The sequence below is a fragment of the Chroicocephalus ridibundus genome, chromosome 5, assembly GCF_963924245.1.
Source record: "Chroicocephalus ridibundus chromosome 5, bChrRid1.1, whole genome shotgun sequence".
NCBI lineage: Eukaryota > Metazoa > Chordata > Aves > Charadriiformes > Laridae > Chroicocephalus > Chroicocephalus ridibundus.
Genome location: NC_086288.1, coordinates 55,377,076 through 55,392,111, shown reverse-complemented (window position 1 = coordinate 55,392,111; position 15,036 = coordinate 55,377,076). Strand labels below are relative to the sequence as shown.

Here is a 15,036-nt window from a genome sequence, read left to right as displayed (position 1 = left end):
GATTAATTTCTTTATTAACTTCTTAATAACTAACTTCTGCCATGAAAAAGGGTATTTAACTTCCATTAATATTGTTCTGGATAACCTTCACAGTGCGAATTATATGAAAGACACAAAGCTACCTGTCTAGTTGCAAACTAATGAATATAGCAACCACCAATGGTGTGGTGGGCTGAGCTTTCACATGACACTGCTCAGACTGAATATGACCTTGATGACAGGACTGTGGAATGGAGAAATATCATGGGATTACAGAGGGAAACTGAGCATATCTCTAAATAGAGCCAGTGTTGCAAAGAAGCCTCTAAGGAAGACGCCTTTCCTGCCCCTTACTCCACTGGCCGATACATGGGTAAGCTGGGAAGTTGGCTTAGGGAAATAAAAATGTCCGGTCCCTTTCTGCACAGCTTCCTGCTCACAAATTAAAAACCAGGGTAGCTTTTCACAGAAGAAGCCCAAGACCTCGGTGAGAAGGATGGGTTGGGTGAGGGATACTTGCCAGAGCACTGTTTTCCTGAATCCTGAAGAAAATCTGCAGCATAAAAATATGCTGCTTCTTTCTCAAAAGGAACTGCCATCTGCTGAAAAACAAACTCTCATCTCCCCTAAAAAAAAAAATTAGTGTTTCTTGAATTTCTCTTATCTAGGGTAGACATGGAGACTCTCCTTAGAATCAGTGCACAGAAAAGGTATCTCTAAGGTGTGCATTTAACACACAGAAATATATAGAGATGCCTGAAGTGGAAGAAAAAAAAAAAAAAAGTAGCAGTCAGGAACAGCTAGAGTGGGTGGGAAGGTCATCTCACTAAGCTTCCCTTCCAGCCACTGGCCAAAAGAAAGCAGGGGCCTTGGGCAGTAGCTAAGAAGAGCGTGGTGCTTGGGCACTTCCCACAAACACCCCTGCAGCTCTCATCAAGCCAGTGAGTTGCACTCTGGGTGTTGGAGGTGCTGCCACTGCAACTTCACTTTTATTTTAATATGGGCCCAATTCCACAAATTTGAAAGCTATACATTTTGGCCAAGATACATCCAATAAAGAAAAAAACCTAACTAAACTTATCTTCAAGTTCATTTCTAAACAAGAACTAGTGGCTGACAAAAATGAGGGCTACGCATGTGAATGTAACCTTTCTTACACATCTTGTTTCTTAGTTTTACATTAATTGCCAAATAGGTCTGATTACGTGTAGACTGGAATGTCTCCCTCCACTCAACAAACCTCATACAAACTACAAGGGCCACAAGGTGTGAATGCATGTTTTGAAATCCCACTGTAACGCTCTGGAGAGAGGCTTGGTAGTCACCGATACTGCCTTCCCTCTTCAGCTTTGCCAGCTACCTTTTGCTGCTGTACGATATTCCAGTTGCCTAAATACCTAATTGTGGAAGAGGGATATCAAACAGCTAGCAACAGAGGAAAGTGCTAAATCAAACAAACAGCACTACTGTGCACACTCCACTGAAGAGCAGTGAGTAGATTGTAACTAAAATATATTTTAGGAGTCAACAAACCATTATCTCAAAAATAACCAAAAATAACTCAGCCTCAGAAAACATGAAAATCCACATTCTCATAAAAGGTTTTTCTCTTTGTTTGTCTCATTTCCAAAGACACACATTTTCAATGGAGTCATTGGTATTTTCCAGACTCCTGCACCACTGAAAATTAATATTTTGTTTGCTGGACAGAGCTTTAATCATTGCAGCGTGTAAATTTTGGCATATGTGAACTTCAGAAAAAAAAAAAAATGCTAAAAATGGCTCATATGGTGGGTGCAGTGTCAGAATCCAATATAGCAAACAAAATTCTGCATTCCTCCCAAAATCATGGCAACAAGGAGTATGAGCTATTCTCTACTTTACAGTATAGGACCTTGGGTAATACCTCATCTGAATTTTCAAAATTCCTTCCACTTCTCCTTTTCCTCTTACCTTCACTCTTTTGCCTGGATGAAATAAAAACACAAGCACTCACAGCACTGCTGCAAGACACATGGTTCCAAAATACAAATAGCAATAATGTTTAAAAAAAAACAAACAAAGAATGATCTACTTAAAGGCAAAGCAATAACAGTATCTGAGATAATATGGGGCAGGGGTTAGAAAACCTATCTATCTAATATAATGAAAGTTTATGTGCAGCTACTTTTTTTTTTATCTGAATTTATGAGTGTATAATGGATTGATGGGATAAAAGAAATGTCAAATGCATTCAGTTAAACAAAACTCTCATTGCTTTTAAGAGAGAGAAACATAGAGCATAAGCTTTGGCAAAATTTTGTTATCGTGGCCTGAGCACTTGATAATAACTGCAAGAGTTTCCTGTGAAATATCAGTAAACTAAACAAAGAGAAAAAGAGAACTAGCAAGGGAGAAGACTCTTGATGATAACGCTGTGTACTCCTTAAAGATGTGAACCTTGAAAACTTCTATTACTGCCAACCAAAAGCAGAACTACAGATAAAACCAACTTTTTGCTATTACAAAGCCAAATGTATTTTAAAAGAAAAGCAAAGATGAATCATGCTTACATATACTGCAAAACATGTGATTATCGGAGGTAAGGGGGGAGGTGTTGAACAAAAACAAAACCAGTGAAAACTCAGAGATGAAAGCTTACCAGCTCCACAGATTTGGTAAGAAATTCCATCATTCATAGGATAAAATTTTAAGCAGCCTTAAAAAGTCATTCCCTATAGCAGAAAAGCCAAGCTTATTCTGAAGCTATTTTTTTCTATTATTTATGAACAAATAATAACTTATTAAAGCTTTTTTTCTAGCAGATACTGGTAATAGTTTGCATCCTGTCCTGAAAACTTCTGTTTTTACAGCATTTAAGTGCTGTTACTTAGATTTAAGTCCTCGGAAATCCCGCACCATGAAATAACTCTCTCTCTCCCTACAAAGACAGCTAATGGATGTAGAAAGCTGTCCAGTTCCTGTTCAAGGGTCACAGCTACAAACGGGTGAAGACAGTTTTGGCAACACTAGAAAAAGAAGCAACAGGGTTAATGAGGAGGGAGAAGACCACAGAGGCCAGAGCCAGCAAAGATGCTCAAACAACAGAGGGAGAATAACTTCCTTTTTTATTATCCAAGCATGCAAACAGTCTGCAGTTAGGCTGAATTAAGGACTTAATACAGATAACCTCTGGGGTACACACGCAAAAGGTGTATTTCAACTGGACCTGGAAATACTGGTGGTGGATCAGGTAATCTCCCAACGGGCTTTAAGTTTCATAAACACAGAAAACAGATGCAGTCCCAGGCCAAACAATTTATCATCTAAATTAAGTTTCTCTCTCATTTCAGATCCCAAATGAAAATGGATGCAATACCAGATTAAAATGTACTGGAAAACAGCACTTTGATATGTATGGAATTTCACCCATCTTGACAGACTAGCCACAGCATCTTGCAAAAAGAAGAACCACCAATATGCTCTCTCAATACCTGATAAACAAACACTTTTAAATATTCTCTTTTTTTTGTGCAATACATAGTTATACTAATTAAATGTTTCTCACAAAACATGATCCTAACTTAAAAATCTTACAAATTATTTAACTATACTCTAATATGTTTAGATGGCAAATTAGCACCACTCCTCAGGACAGCTGTGATTTGTTCCACCACATATATCTCAAAGTTTAGTATAAAAAAAACTAAGCTAAATTTCACTGAATTTATATAAAAATACTAATGATATTAATTTTTTTAAGTCCATGACACTTATTACTATCCTTCAACATAGAAAGCATTATTTATGCTTTTCAAGATGTGCTCACATCTTGAGCTATGTGTAGTTCTAGTTTTGTCTCTAATGTGGTAGGGGTCTCAAGAAGACACAAAAATGGGAAGTAACAATGACGAGAAATATCAAATTACTTCCATACAGGGGATTACTAAACAGACTGTGAGTCCTCAGACTCGGAAAGACTGAGGGGCTTGTAATTAAGAGTGGCATGGAAAGGATGAATAGGGAACGACAGTTCACTTTGTACCCTGTCTCTTCCAATCAACAAGTAGGGGTCACCTAGTCAAACTAGGAAAGGGTAAGTACACAGCAGATGGTTCTTCATGCTACGCCTAATTAAGCTACTAAAGACTTTACTGAAAAATATTGTGAATGGTAAACTTTATACACACATTCAAAAGTAACTGCACAAACTCAAGGAAAAAAAAAACAACCCCAAACATTAGTTTAAGCGTTGTTAAATGCAACAAAGTCCCTGAACCCAAAGTTTCCAACTGCAGGTTGCAGAAGCTAAGGATTACACACTTGCTCTGTTCTTACATTTTCTGCTGCTGTTGCTACTGCCCACTATCAGAGCCAGAACACTGAACTAGAAGGACCTCTGGTCTGCCCAGGTATAGTCATTATTATGCACTGTTTAATTTTCATTTTCATACTAAAGAGTTCCCGAGTTCATTCTAAGCGAGTCAAGACCAACTGCAAAGCTCCCTTTGAAATTCCTGGTCTCTTTATGCCTTTTAGCTTCATTCTTTATGATAATAGTTTGATTTACCATTATTATTTACCCTGTCTATCTCTGAATGTTTTATTGTTTTGGATTAAGAAAATTCACTAATACATACAACTCCTTCAGAAATTATCTTTCAAGATCAGGATGTTTTGCTGTGTCCATCTTGCCTTCATGTTCTACACTGATTAATATGGTTATACGCGTGGAGGAATTTTAAGTCCACCTTCATAAGCAATCTAAAATACACTTATTTTATACGACATGAAGTATAAACAACCGACCACAATTATTTAACATTTTATATTACCATAGCCTGTAGTTGCTTATCCTGTTTTAAGCTGGAAAAGTAGTATCTTTTTATATTTAAATTCTCTATTTGTTTTTATATAATTCAGAGGGCGCTTCTTCAAGCCCTAGTCACTTACACATCGTTTTCCTTCTCTGAGTAAAGGCAAGTTTCTGAAGCTACCTCTACCACAAGACTAAAATTCCACCTACTGTAAAAGCATTCCTTTATCCAATGACCCAATATTAAAACCAGGCTTCTTGTCAATACCTCTAGAGAGTATGGCTTTTAAAAGTGGAGCCTCAAATCAATATTTAAGAATCTGTTTTACCATCTGCAGTGAGTTGCTGCAGCTTGTCGCAAACCACAAGGGATAGTGCATTAGCGCTGAAAGGCAAAGCCAGATCAATAGCTAAAGAACAGTGGGTGGGAGATTCACTACCAAGTTGCTTATATTAATGTAACTTTGCCAGTGAGTTTGTTAATAAAGAGAAATGGTGCTAAAGAGAGCAAGGAAGTGAAAAAAAATACAGAGCTAATCTGGAAGATCAAGCCTCTTTAAACCTTGGTCTCACAAAGACTTATGTGCGTGTTTAATGCCACGTGTTGTGAGCAATCCCATTGAGTTAATGGGACATAAAACTACTACTGCTTTACAGCCAAACTCAGGCATTAGTCTTCCCAGTCTTGATATATAAGGTTAGTGATAAGTGAGGGGTTTTTTCTCCCCAGTGAAACAGGATCTTGAAAGAATAATGTTGGTTTCATGAGACATTGCAAAGCAGTATTTGTTGCTATTAAAAAATTAAGCAAACAAGACAGGAATTTTAATAGACTGAATAATTAAAGCAATCTTACAGCGATTATTTGCTTTATCTGTGTGTGGTTGGGGGAGAGGGTTAATGAAACACCTCTTCAATCATAAATCATTTACCACTGCTTCAGGCTTTTCTTTTTCCTCTTACTATTTGATAGCTAGAGGTACCTAAAATCAGTTTTTTATTTCATGTGATTTAATTCTAACACATCTAACACAACTGGAGGAAATACTATATAGACATAATTGCACTTCTGTAGAAACACTTTCAAATTTTCATTAGCCATGTTTTAAATGTCTTTATTATACATTCATCCAAACTGAGCAGAACAGAAGCTTTGGAGCCCATGCTAAAGGCAATCTTCTACCAAATTTCAACGGAATTCCTGCACAAGGAAGGATCCCTTCCAGGATCTAGTTTAGCATGCATGAAATTGTAGTAACAGATCTTTAGCGGCAGTCATAATTACAAAATTATCAGGATACAGGCACATTTTTTCATTGGGGATACATAATCAGCAATGAATTGTAGGTAATGAATCAGCCTTTGTGGTGCACACTTACAAAATAAATCCAGAATTAGGATAAGGAGAACAAGCCTTTACTAAAGCACAGGGTCACATCATTACGGAAGCTCAGATAAGTTTCACTCCTGTCACTTGAAACCTTGCAGATTTTGCCTAAAGCGGACATTACTTTGACAGTGGCCTCTCAATGCACAAAGGGAGAATGCCAGCTGTCGCTCTCAGATGATAACCTGACATGAGACCAGATGCAGAAATAAAAAGTGTATTTTAAATGTAAAGCTCACAAAAAAGAAAAACAAGTTGTCTCTTTTGCCATCATACAATAAGCATCATTCATTTGGAAAGGTCAATATTAATTAGCAAATCCAGCAGGGGTATTCTGTCACAGGCTTTTTTGTGCATCTGGTTGTTCTCTGTTGCAAATGAAAGATAATCCATATGCAGTTAGAGGTCTGAAAGCTGTCTTGTCTCTGAAATTCCAACCTCCTTTAACTGACTGGTAAATATAATTAATTTAATTTAAAAAATTCAACATGCTCAAGTAAATTATCCTTGATTTCTTTTTTGGCTGCTTCCACAGTTCTGAATTCTTAAATTCAGAAAAACCCAACAGATAACCAAACTGAGTTACACGTCAGAATGACAGGACAGAGGCATTTATCCTTAGGGAAGGGACGGCATTTCTTTCATGCCTGGTTTTCAAAAAAAAATGTGGAAAAGGACTCTCAAGATAAAAAGACACCACCACCATCTTTGGGTGGCATCTTTGGGTCAGAAACCAAACCCCAAATTCACTCTGCATTGCTCCAAAGACTATTTTATACTTTACAGATAGTGATTACCCATCCCAGGGAAGGCACCAGCTGAGATGCTTTGCCCCTTTGAGGGAGAGTGCAGAGAAGATGGCTGTTAGGATTGCCCGTCATCTACAAATGCTTCTTTGGTCAAAGGGAGGGGGAATCTCAATGGCCCTTGAAGTTTGTATGGAGGATGGAACACATGAACTAATGGTGACAGGGGCTAACTGCATTATGCAACCCCAAAGTTTGTATTTTAAAGGGCACCACGGCACACAGAGCAATAAACTTGAAAACGTAGCTCCTCCTTCCTTGAAGTATTTTGTTGTAAATTTTGCACATGGGGAATTAGAAATAGGGTTTTAGTCTACAAATATAAACTAAGAAATGAACACTAAAAAAACCCCTTAAAGCAACATACTGCATTTAAATAGATTACAACTTCTGAAGTCTGCAATGACTTTAAAATATTAAGGCTATTACATGGAATATCAATAGGAGTTATACTCTTGAGTGACTTAAATTTCCATGTTGCATAACTATACAGTTTCTGTTTACCACTTAATATTGAATTTAATTATTCTGATGAACAATTGAAAAAGATCTTCATTTTTTTCCCCAACTTCACATGCTCAAGCTCAGTTTTCTTTCGCTGACTGCGTTATTAGATGATTAAACAGCCATATGTACCTATCTAGTCTACAAGCTGTTTGGAAGAATGATATTATCTCCATGCACATTTGTAAGGAGCTCTGAACATAATATTAGCAAGAAAAGACCAAAGCTAAATTAGCAATTATTTGTTAATTGAACAGTTGCATATTATACTGCTATAAGCATTTTTTAGTCGGGACGCTCTTCCTGTAACAGCGTCCTCACACTTGTCTCGCTTGTCACCCGAATCCCTTGCGTGAGAATGTATGGAATTTGGAGTGGGGGGTAGTTCTTTTATTTCTTGGATGTTCCCAGGTAACTGCTCAAACAATGATACTTCTGTAGCTGTTAGTTTCCCTTGTTTTCCTGCTGTCACAGATGTCCCATATACTGCCTTCTTTCTATACTGCATTACCACGTATGTTGCCTGAATAACACCTCAAAGATGACCTTACACTATTTAGATGAAAGCTTCCATATTATTTAAATGAATTCCCTATTTCTTGCTGCTTGAATCTGACTTTCATACCTGTTTTAAATCTTTACCTATAACCCCGTGGACTGCAAGAACACCTTCATCCTTATTCCCATCCCTCTAATACTCTAAATAAGCAGGGACATTCATCTCTTTTCACCTCCTCTCCGGAATATTTTGATAGAATTCTCTCCCACTACTTGTAAAATCTGATACTAACACAGAACAATGTTACGTATGTATCTCCCCTATGGTTACAGATTGGGCTTTCCTGGATATCCATTTGTAACGGCCCCATATATTTTGCTTCCAATTGCTCGCCCAGCATTGCATGATCTATTAGAGAGGTGTTATAAAAAGCAGTTTCAGGTAGTCTATTAGAAAAACAACACATTTTATCACACCTTATCGGTATCTCAATGACCATTTAAAACTCAGCTACTGACCTGATATTCTTTCAATGCCTTATGGATAGATTGGTGGTCTGAGATAATTTTTCTAAGGGACAGAGGTCCCCATTACAACTCATCACACAAATTGGCAGCTTGCTAATAAATCTCGGCATAGGCACCAAGGATGAGTCGATATGGAAGAAGTCTCTTGTCTCTTCCATGTCAGAGCCATGAAAGATTTATAAGGGAAACCTTGTAATGTTGCTGTCACTAGTGCCAAACAGATTTTGCCACTGAGTTTAGCAAACCAGAAATAATATATAATATAAATAATATAATTTATTAACATCCTCTGTCAGTGACTTACGCTACAGATATTAGCAGGTAATTTATTTATACCGTATGGCATAGTAATTATTCATGGCACTCTCTAGACTTGTACAAATGGAAGGGCCCTTCCCCCAGAAGCTGCAACAGACTTTAGCCCAGCTACAGAGATTTGGATAACAAAGGGTCTTGAAAGGGAGTAAACCCAAAAGTTCACAACACATGCTCAGTATCCAGGCATTTTTTATAAGTTTTACATTGGATCTTTTATCCCTAAAAATATGTACATCCTTTGCAATCTCAGAACAGCATCTGAAATACAGCACATAGTGATATTAGACTGAATTAAGAAAGTAGGGTTGCACAGCAGAACGTGAGGGTTTACAGTGACTAGCAAAGTGAAGTCAGTTACGGGGAGAGGTGGAAAGGCGAGATGAGGAGAGTAGGGCACTTATCATGTGTATGCACCACACGTAAAGCAACCATAAAGAGAAATGAGATGCACAGTGAAGGTCCTGGAGAGACAATCATACAAATATTTGATTTCCCAGACTGATTGTTTTTTATGATATATCCTTTTAGGTTGCTATGGGCTTTATATAATTAGTTTTGCTTGCCTCCGAGAGCTATATTCAAACCACTCTAATCAGCAGTACATGGGCCTATTCCTTTGAATGCTTTGGAAGTTCTACCATTGCTGTATCAATTTTGTATTGTACGTGTGTGTGGAGACACATGCAGCTTCTCAATGAGCTTGACTTGAGTTCAGTGCAGCAATGCTACATTAAATGGCTATTTTCTAACTCATAGATCTGGAAAATAGGGTTTAATCAATGACCATTAGACCTTGCGCTCCCTTCTGGCATAAAATGCCTTCTTTCATCCAGGGTTACTCTATTGTTGTTTTAATAAGTTACGATTGGCATTTGGCACTGAGCTACAGGGGCACAGAGGCCTCGTTAGCAGGAAGAAATGAAAGTATTATGGAACAAAACAATTAAGCGGGACAGGATAAGTCACAACAATGTGCCAGATTGTGTCATGCTTGCATTTCGCTTCATGGTACTGTATTCCCCCTACAAGTACAAGGGGATACAGCTAACAAAGGTAAAACACTTCTCTGCTTAGGAAATTGTCCTGAAAGGTTATTTTCTGTAACTGAGATCACATCCTAAGAGGTTCTGAGGACGTGCGCTTCTCCTTGCAGCAAAAAGTCATAAGCTCTTTACTACATTTACTTCAGTTAAAAAAATAGCTTGCGTGCTAAATCCGTGCACCACTTATGTCTCACTTAAATCTACAAATGTTTTCTTCCCCCCATTTCCCACCCCTACTAATAAGATCCGCCTACCTCAAAAAGGTTCAAGTAGGAACTGACTGACATAAAACCTCTTATGTGCCCCTGTCACTAGGAGAATTTCTCCTGAATTTCCTTCCCACTGTTTCAACATTGCAAAAAAAACTAGACTCAATTCTGAGTGAGATGGAAGTGTCCTGGAAGCTCTAGTCCTGAAGATGGCTAAAGCAGAGCCACCACAGTTCATTCATTAGGTTCTCAGCTCCTCACAGGAACCAGCCACACAACACAATGCCTTTGTCTGGTGGTTTTCAGCCTCAGAAGACCAGGAATAAAGAGATTGTTTGCACCAGGCAAAATGCCCAGGCTTGCCAGGTTACTGGTGGGAAGAACCGTATTCTGTCTTATCTAGACTACAAAAAGCAGATAGCAAGACATTATGAACATGCATATTCCTTCATCCTTTACTTCAAGAACAAAGACAGCCCCACACTTTAACATTTCAATTCATTGTTCTTACGTACGTTTCAGATATGAACTGTCTGAATTGGTGGCTCCACCTCAAAACCTTACAGGCTACACAAAGTCACTTTAGGGTAGATGACACATTCTATACCAACACAATATTTTTTCTTTTTTCTTTTTTTTCACCAATATTACTTCTTGCATTATTTCCTCTGTTTCTGTACAGACACATTATTGAAAAAGTACATATAGGGAATGCTGGGCTAAATTTTTAGGAAGGACTCCAACATTTTTTAATCCAGAAAATGGATTCAAAGTTTTGAAGGCAGTCTGAATGACAAAATTTACTTGCTGCAGTATTCAGAACAGTAATTGTGTATTCAGAACAGTATTCTCACCCACTTAAGTATTTCCCCTCCCGCGCAATACTTCCTTTGTTGGGAACCATCTCTCTTTTGCTAGAGAGTTGTGGGTTCTTCACTGATTCCTGCAATAAGAACTACAAGGGCGGCCAGTCACAGACATGACTGTAATCAAGTTTGTACGTAATACTCGTATAGATGAGAAAATTTTCTTGCTTTTGCCATTTTGTTTTCAACTATGCCTGTAACTGAGAAGCTAATACACCGGGGTATGCACACATCTACATGCTGTCCGTGAATAATAAGACTTTAATGACATCTGGGGTTCAATGAAGCAAGGACTTACGCTTGGAATGTTTGTCACAGAGAGCCGATGCCCTCATGTCGCAGAGTCTCAGGGATCCTTTGCTGCTGCTGTAGACAAAGAGATTGCAGTGATGGGGATGGAACTCAGAGGCTGTAATCACTTCCGTCAGGTCCTCCATATTGGCTGGCTTTATATCTACAATGTCTGAATGGAAGTTTCATTAAGGAAAATGCAGTTGTATGCAGGTAAACCACGACTCTTACTGCCTTTTTGAAGGAAGCACGATTATCTAAATGTCCATACATTTAATGCTTTTTGATAAAGATACACTTATTTGTTTAGCAGTAAGGTGTTTTTAAATTTCTATACCTGCCCCATCTACACCAAACTCAAAGAGCCAGTAATCAACAACGGTTTTACAGCAGATGCCATTAGTAGGTCAACATTTGTCCACGCTGTGCAAAAACATCAAAGAAACAGTATTCCAGGGGATTTGGAATTCTCACCTTCATTAAAACTAATAAGAGAGCAGGTAGCTGTATCTCCTGGAGTTGCTATTGAAATCGCTGCTCTATCCCAGATAATACTGATTGACAGGGAACAATGTACTGCTCAGATCTGCACACTCCAGTACAGACCAACTGGTTTTTATGATCATGCAAGTTAAGCTAAAAAATATATGTAGCTATATGTATATAAAAAATATATGTAACACAGAAGCATTTATGCAAATAGTTTTGTGTGAATATATACTAATATCCTTTCTAAAAAATTTGTGCACAGTATTGGTTTTGCTATTTGAATTCTTGCAAAAGAAGGATCTGAAATGGCATTCTTGGTTTTTTATGTAAACGATGCTCACTACTGAAATCAATATGAATTTCTGTGACTGAGAACTGTACATCTGAATCATTTAAACGGATATATCTGGAACAAAAATACATCTAAGACCTAGTTTCACAAGCACAAACCTGTCAGTTGGATCACCAAAGATTATCCACCTGAAGTACAGCTCACATAGTGCCTCCACAACACATATATATCTACTCATACACATTACCAGCCTTGGTGAGCTTAAAAACCAGGACCCAGTTAGCATGTATTTAGAGAAGGCCAGCCTGTGCAAGATTGCTCATAAAGAAAAAAATGAGAGAGTCCCATGAGGGGGCTGTAAGAAAGCAGTAGGTGTAGAAGCATAAAGTGAAAGAAGGATATATATGTAAAGCAGTACATTTAAATAAGATTGTACATTTTCATATGGCCCTCAGCAATCCACTGTAGATAAGCCATCCAAATGTCAACAAATCCTTCGAACAAGAAGAGTAACATTACCCTATTTTACTGAGGAGGCTGTGTGAGAGGCAATAAAGGATTTGCATAAGACCACCTGGGAAAAGCATGACAGAACAAACCCAGATCTACTGAGTCCCAGTTCAGCGCCCTAAACACAAATCATCTCAGCGCCTGGATTCCCCAAACATAAAATTTGAATCAGCTGACGTTCAAAATTTAAACATCTCAGAGGATAAGATAAATGAGAAAATCTGTTTTACTGATGGCAAGAGAAATTATATATCATGATACTAAGCCTGTTTCTGTTCCCACGGTGCCCACTTCCCAAATGGAAGACCTTTAATTGATTTCTGTGGGAATGGGGTACAGTCTATCACCACCTTTACACTGTATTCTTTGATCTTTAAAAAAAATGCAGAACTGGGACACTGCATTGAAATTAAACACAATACAAAAGATTCAGAGATAATTATCTTGACTTTGCATAGACAAATACATCACACTGGTGGTGTTGGTTTTTTTACACCAAGTGGTTTAAAAAGGAAAATATCAGCAAAACTATGAATATCTTGTGACATTTAATAACAACTGGGAATGAATTAATGTTGCATTTCAGCTGCATTCCCACTTACTTGCACTATCACGTTTACATCCATCTCCCAGAATCCATCATGATTAGTATTAGTGCAATGAATGTTAAGATGTAGCAATATTGATTTACCCTTTTTAAAAAGCATCACTAAATATTCTTGAAAGTCAACAGGAAAAAATAACCTTTATTCAGTTATTTGTATTTGGTGAATCTGTTTCAAGAAATATCTTTAAGTAAAAGGAATTGCTTTCAGAGATTGAATTGCTTTCCGGAGTTCAGAGAAATTATAGTAACACAATACAAGAATCTCACCTCTCAGCAGAGAGATGAATAATTGCTAAGTGATGAGAAAGATATAAAATATAAATAGAGTATGTGAAACAGCCATGGTTAGTATCATTTTTCTGGATGCTGAAGACAATATTGATGAATTTCCCTTCATTGTATGAAATGAATAACCCTACGCTGAATAATGAAATTAAATATTCCATTCTCCTGCCAGAAAAGCAGAAAATACTTGAAACAGACTGCATTTCCAGATGTGATCTAAATCTCCACTGAGAAAGAATGTCATTGCCTACTGAGGATCACAGAGAAAATGCACTGAAAATTCATCGTTTCGTTAGATTTAGACAAAATAAAACAATACCACTTTTATTGAAGTAAACAATCAAGGGAATAGAGGGTTGCAGAAAAGATTTACCCCAGATGCATTTGTAATAATAGATGGAAAAACAGCCTTTGCTTTGACAGCTACAGAACCCAATGTATCAAAAGAAGAACACATCACACAAAAGAACATTTTCCTCCTCTCATGATTTTTGCTATCTATTTGAAAACAATCAAGTACAGCTTGACATGTGATATGTGGGAACTGTATTTAAACTAGCATGACATGGTAAGGGCAAGCACCTCTCATGGGACATTTCGCATTTCTATTTTTCCATCTTCTCTTTGTGTCTTTTTCTTCCTTTTAAGCACATCTCATGGCAGGAAAATATTAAAAAATTGGACCAGACAGTGTGCTTCAGAAATAGGCCCTTTGGTGAACTTGAAGAGCTCAAAGAAGAGGGAATCTGGCAGACACTGATTAAATGAAAGTTTCATTGCTAAAGGGAAAAGTATTCTAATAGCACAAATCTGTAGAGTTCCCTCCTATGGTTATGGCTTCCCCTTGCAATCATATCTTCTGCAGGGATGTCCTGAGTGGGGCACAGTCCCTCTCCCCCAGTTCACTCACATCTGAAATACCAGTCACATCTGACTCCTGTTGTACCACACGTGATGTGGCTCATTTTCAGGGTGTTGACAAAACAACTAGGACCAAAGCTAAGGCAGAAAGACCAAAGAGTTCACCACTAGCCCTGGACTAGGATATAATTCTGTTGTCCTAAAAAAGCTGGTGTTCCTGTGCCTGAACAGGGTAGGAATTTCCCCTACGAAATTGGAAAAGATCTTCATACTGCTTTGACTCCCACATGTTTGCCAAGAACAAGGCATTTCGATCCCTGGTAGATACTTCCACTAAGGGAAGGCTGAACTGGTGCCTTGCCAGCAATCGGCTGGAATTTTAATTCATTTACATTACAACAAGGAACAGAAAATATCTTCTTGCTCACAAAAAACCAGAACAGGTCTGTCCGTCCTAACCCAACTGTTTGCCATCTTATATCCAAGGTTTCTCCTCCACATCCTCAGTGAAACGGGATAAAGCTATGAAGAGGACAATAGATTTTCTAGATGCTCTTCCCACAGCAAAATGGAAATAAAAGCTCTAGCATGCTTGGAGACAACAGGGGTGAGAGGTGATGTTCTTACAGTCGGGTTACTAGAGCTACAAGACCAGGAGTTATTCAAGAACAGAGGTATAACATAGGAGAGGGAGCAGGCAGGACAGGACAGGACCTGACTTGAGTGGAGAAAGGAGACTTCAGGGAAAGATCTGAGGGAGGGGAGGGA

The 15,036-nt window shown here is 38.0% G+C and overlaps 1 protein-coding gene across 10 annotated transcripts in view; it reads right to left on the bottom strand.

The window, feature by feature from the left end:
• The window catches only part of PPP2R2C (protein phosphatase 2 regulatory subunit Bgamma), a 198,409-nt gene that overhangs the window by 20,970 nt on the left and 162,403 nt on the right, over positions 1-15,036 (bottom strand). For all 10 annotated transcript variants that reach the window (XM_063335825.1, XM_063335826.1, XM_063335834.1 and 7 more), the window contains one exon: positions 11,232-11,396. In XM_063335825.1, the coding sequence (XP_063191895.1) occupies positions 11,232-11,396 (165 nt within the window). The remainder of the gene's footprint in view (positions 1-11,231; positions 11,397-15,036) is intronic.